The sequence below is a fragment of the Austrofundulus limnaeus genome, unplaced genomic scaffold (genome assembly GCF_001266775.1).
Source record: "Austrofundulus limnaeus strain Quisiro unplaced genomic scaffold, Austrofundulus_limnaeus-1.0 Scaffold536, whole genome shotgun sequence".
NCBI lineage: Eukaryota > Metazoa > Chordata > Actinopteri > Cyprinodontiformes > Rivulidae > Austrofundulus > Austrofundulus limnaeus.
The window spans coordinates 337,267-342,839 of record NW_013952938.1 but is presented as its reverse complement, the minus strand read 5'-3'; the positions used below and the strand labels follow the sequence as shown (position 1 = coordinate 342,839).

General features: G+C 36.7%; 1 protein-coding gene across 1 annotated transcript; it reads right to left on the bottom strand.

The window, feature by feature from the left end:
* Window positions 1-1,311: 1,311 nt before the first annotated feature.
* LOC106530584 (cornifelin) lies at window positions 1,312-4,365 on the bottom strand. The gene is made up of 4 exons (XM_014026232.1): window positions 4,227-4,365; window positions 3,416-3,529; window positions 2,021-2,178; window positions 1,312-1,909 (listed from the first exon to the last, which is right to left on the bottom strand). The coding sequence occupies exons 2-4, from the start codon at window positions 3,519-3,521 to the stop codon at window positions 1,787-1,789; spliced, it is 387 nt and encodes a 128-aa protein (XP_013881686.1). The 5' UTR covers window positions 3,522-3,529; window positions 4,227-4,365; the 3' UTR covers window positions 1,312-1,786.
* Between the last annotated feature and the right edge of the window lie 1,208 nt (window positions 4,366-5,573).

Below are 5,573 nucleotides of genomic sequence, written 5' to 3'. Positions count from 1 at the left end.
TTGACCAATCACATCGTACGGATAAAGTTCTCACACCACAGCTACCTTTAGCTACCTTTAGCTACCTTTAGCTACCTTTAGCTACCTTTAGCTCTGTGAAGTCAGTTCAGCTAAAACTGAAACACAAAACCTGAAATTAGCACAAGAGCTAAAAGCTAAAATTATCTAAAACTAAAGATCTGTAGAAAATACTTGGGAAAAAAACAGCCATGCTAAAACTATCAAACCACAGCTAAAAGCTAAAGTTAGCAAAGGCTAAATGCTGTTATGTGAAAATCTGCAGCTAAAACTTCAAACACTGCAAAGAGCTAAAATTATCAAAAGCTTAAAGCTGATATTAGAAGATCTGTAGAAAAAACTTGAAAAAAACAGCCATTCTAAAACTATCAAACCACAGCTAAAAGCTAAAATTAGCAAACACTAAAAGCTGATATTACATGACCTGTAGATAAAACTTAAAAAAACGTAAATGACAGCTTCGCCAAAACTATCAAACAGTACCTAAAGGCTAAAGTTATTAAAGGCTAAATGCTGTTAAGTGAAAATCTGTAGCTAAAACTTCAAACACTGCTAAGAGCTAAAATTAGCAAAAGGTRAAAGCTGATATAAAAGATATGTAGCTATAGCTTAAAAACAGTGCTAAACTATCAAACCATRCCTAAAAGCTAAAGTTAGCAAAGGCTAAATGCTGCTATTAATAGATCTGCATTTAAAAATTAAAAAAAAACATTGTCAGCTGTGCTAAAACTATCAAACAGTAGCTAAAAGCTAAAATCAGCTAAATGTAAAAGCTGATATGAAGAAGATTTGGAGCTAAAACCTAAAAAACTAAATTAACACATGAGCTAAAACTATCAAACTGCAGCTATAAGCTTAAATTAGTAAGAGCTAAAAGCTAAAACAGACAACAAGTCTAATGGCTAAAAATATCCAAACATAAGTTAAGCAGTGAAACTAGATGAACAGCAGCAAAAAGCTAAAACAATAGCTGAAAATGAGCAGATTTGACAAAGAATTTGTATAAATCTCAATGTTTTTATTGAGAGAACGTTAAATAATTACATTTTTAGCTGATTACAGCACATTAGTCCTAAATGAGCCGAAAGCTTTGAAGCTAAATGGGTGAAATTAGAGAATGTGAAAAGTTATAAACACTCAATATTCACTCAGGAAATAAAACCTTTTAATTGTTGATTATTATTTGGTGGTCTTCCTGTATGGGTGGGTGGAGCAGGACATGTCCTGTTGGACATGTTGGACATGTTGGACATGTTGGACTGAAGACAGAATACCTGCCTCCATGTTGGACATGTTGGACATGTTGGACATGTTGGACATGTTGGACATGTCCTCTGTGAACTCTAAACTTATTGTGAAGCCTCTGTCGCCCTCTGCTGGCTCAGTCCTGTTTTACAGGTTTTACACACATGAATAAATTATTGACTGAGTTCCTGTGAGAACAGAGTAAAGAAATTAAAATAAAACTGATTTAAACTTTTGTTTTTTAAGCTAAATTATATATAACTCAGTATTTACTCTACTTTCAATGTAAATATTTAAAAGTAGCAACAATCAGTGTGTTGTGTTTGATTTATTATACATCAAATAATAAATTGAGAGTTACTCTGATATATTTATATAAATCTCATGATATAAAATATTCTTCATTGTTTTTTGTTCAAATCAACACTCCCTTGTGTTTCAGGAGTGTTTCATACTTTCAAACTCAACCCATTTATCCTGACAGCTGCACGTTCTGCTCAGGTTCACAGCTGTGACAGATGCATCATGTGTTTTTGGCGTTGACCAGGACGATCTGGATGTTCCTCTTGTCCATCTCCCTGGACATCTGGCACCAGGTGCAGAYGGTGCAGAAGGTGGCGTAAGCACAGTCCACAGGAAGCGTGCCCTACACACATTTAATCATCAGATTGTTTGTRRAGTTTCTTGACACCAAACTCCAAACAAACAGAAGAAACTGRGAATAAAAACAAATTTCTGTGACTAGTTTTTGTCGTACTTTGATGCCGTAGCGGTGTCTCATGGCGACCCTCATGGACATGGTGATTGGTGGGACACAGAATCCAAAGATCTCCAGCAGAGGGGCGCAGAGGTGTTCCCCGAACCTTTTGGAGGTCTGACAGGCGAAGCAGGGGCAGCACCAAAAGGCAAAACAACCTTCAGAAGAACCACAGGAAGAGTTCGTGTTCAGCACAAACACAATACAAACCCTCGAGACAAAAGAAAATATGAGGAAGCCTCAGATCAGACGTCACCGTGTTTCTTTGACAGTGAGATGGAAAAAATGTTGCTTTGTTGTGTTCACCTCAAAAATCTGTCTCCTGAAGGTGATTAATGAATATTTGTTCATAAAAATACTTTAATTGTGTTTCCAGACATCCTTGTTCCAACAAATAAAGTCTAATTTCAGCTCTGAGCTGTAGATTATATTAACCTTATCTCTAATTAAACTGAGCTGATGATTAATCAGGTTTAATAAAAATATAACTAAAGTCCACTGTTCCTTTGACTTTCATTAAACCTTTAAACCACACATGCAACTAAAAAAATTTAAAGATCAGAGTTTTTACAGTTTTTTATCGTTCAGGAGCCTCRTGTAACAAACACTTTCCAAATGAAAGAAAAACAAACTATTTGTACAAAATGTTCTGCATGTGAAAATATTCTCTACAATCAATGTGTGACTCCTCCCCCTGACACGCCCCCATTTAAATATGACATGCCCCTTTTTAAATATGGCAGGCCTACATTTAAATAAGACACGCCTCCATTTAAACATGACACGCCTCCATTTAAACAAGACACGCCTCCATTTAAATAAGACACGCCCCCATTAAAATATGACATGCCTCCATTTAAATATGACACGCCCCCATTAAAATATGACATGCCTCCATTTAAATATGACACGCCCCCATTAAAATATGACCAGCCCTCATTTAAATATGACACGCCTCCATTTAAATATGACACGCCTCCATTTAAATAAGACACGCATCCATTTAAATATGACACGCCTCCATTTAAATAAGACACACCTCCATTTAAATAAGACTCACCTCCATTTAAATAAGACACACCTCCATTTAAATAAGACACACCTCCATTTAAATAAGACTCACCTCCATTTAAATAAGACACGCCTCCATTTAAATAAGACACACCTCCATTTAAAGCTATATGTTGTGCATGAGTCTGGGATCTCAGTCAAACCAGAAGGAATGAATGTTCATCTGTAATTTTACAAAAGTTTTCAAGTTGCTGTTTTACAACATTTCTAAAACTCTGGTTTTGGTTCAGTTTGGTTCCAGGTCAGTTTTTTCTGTGGCCCCCCTCATGGCCCCCCTCATTTAAACAGGTGAAGGCGCCCCTGTGTGGAAGCTGAAACACCCACATGACCGTAGATCACTGCAGCAGTCACAGATTCCTGAGCTCCACTCCTGAGAGGAGCGGACCTCCATCACCGGCTGAGGCTGTGTCACCGTCATTCTGTGCGCCATGATGGAGCCTGAAAACAACAAAAAACCATCAGAAACCTGAAAAAAAAACAGTTTAAACATTTAGTTTCACTTCCTTTTTCTACCTGATGATTGAATGAGTCCAGGTGAAGCTGAACGTTACATAATCCTGTCTAATTTCAAATTAAAACTAAAAATCTGACTCTGTTTATTTTGTGAATCAGATTTACTGTCCTGAATGTCTGAGAAAAAAAATTTATTTTGTGTATTTATGTATACTAGTTGCTTTGACAAAAAAAATCCAGTTTCTGCTGAAACAACACAAATACATTTAAATTTTAAAAAAGACAAATTTAATGAAACGTTTCCCATCAAATGATTAAATTTTAGGTCTCAAATTAAAAAGGAAACAAACAAAACAACTCATATTAAATCACTTCCTTTTTCTACCTGATAATTAAATGAGGTGATGCTGATTGTTACATAATCCTAAAAATCTGACTTTGCATATTACTTGCTTTTACAAAACTAAATCCAGTTGATGCTGAAATACCTGTCAGGAGCATCAAACACATTTAAAATCATTTAAATAAAAAAGACAAATTTTAATAACAATAATAACTGATCAGATCTGAGGACTCAAATTTACCACACCAATTTAAAAACCCTCAGGGAACTCTTGTAACTGTAAATGAGTATTTCCCCAGGCTGTATTTAARGACTAACATCCCTCAGAGGACGTCTCACCTGTGTGTGTCTCAGACAGGACCTGTTGTTGGACGCTGGTCGTCTCACAGCTGCTCTGAAGGCTCCTCTCCTGAATGAAGGTAAAAAATGTGGCRGAGCATCACCTGACAGGTGACTGGAAGCACTGGTTCTTCCTGCTCCTCCTCCTCCTCCTATAATTAAAGACAAAGCCTTCAGGTTTCTGGGTTTTGTGGACAGGGGACGAGGGTTGGGTCAAACCTGATGATGTGGTTTGATGCGCAAAAATGATGAAAATCTGCTTCTAAAACAACAAAGGATGAGTCAGGAATGTTCTGCTTTTCATCAGATTAAACATCAGGACTTGTGTCATCACAGAGATTAACACTTTCAAACACACCTGAGTCACATTTAACAGTCAATTGAAACAATGTTTCTGTAAAATGAATATTTAAAACTCCAGATAACTTTTGTCAGGGGTGTCACTAGGTTTTAAGGACAAGGGGGACTCAGCCCCCAGGAAACGCACAGAATTTTTGTATATTATATATTTGTATTTTGTGTTTACATATATATATATTTACATGCATGCTAAATATRTACTTACGCTGACCACATCATATTGAATTTTTGCAAAAAAAATTTAATTAAATTTAGAAAAATGTTTTTCACCAAAAAATTCAGGGGGGCTTTAAAATATTTTAAGGGGGCTCCAGCCCCCCTAAAATAGGCCTAGTGACGCCACTGTCTTTTGTCATCATCAAACTCAGATTTAAATCTTTAAACTTTAACCTAAAGTCCTGTCTTTGACCTTTCTACCTGCTGCACAGGTTCTGTCTTTAAACCTTTTGTTTCAGTCTCTTATCTTTCTAAAGAAACTCTCAACCCTTCATGTCTGCTTTCCAGGAACCCAGACTGTTTTTAATCCAGTGGGTCCCAAACGGTCCAGGTTCTGGGGTTCTGATCCACAGACCAGCAGCTGAGAACTACGACCCAGAAGATTTACAAACCAACATCAGTTTATGGCTTTTTATGTTTTAGAGGATTTAAAAGGAACCAATCATTTCTGGACCTTCCAGAGTGGGTTCCTGAATGCACCACTGGTCCTACACTCTCAAAACAAAGGGTACAGGAGGAGTACATTTCTGTCCCCTGAGGTACATCCTGGACCTTCGTACCCCTGTAGAGSTAATAATTGTGCCTTACAGCACATATTTCTACTTTGTGAGTACAAATATGGTACTGGTATGTACGGAATGTATGGATGATTTTAGCACAATGTCAGAAGACGGACATTGAGGCAAGAAAAATATTAAATAAATGTCATTGGATGGTAATTTTCAAAGATTTTTTAAATGGTTGAGTGACTGTTGGTAAGTATTCTTGAAC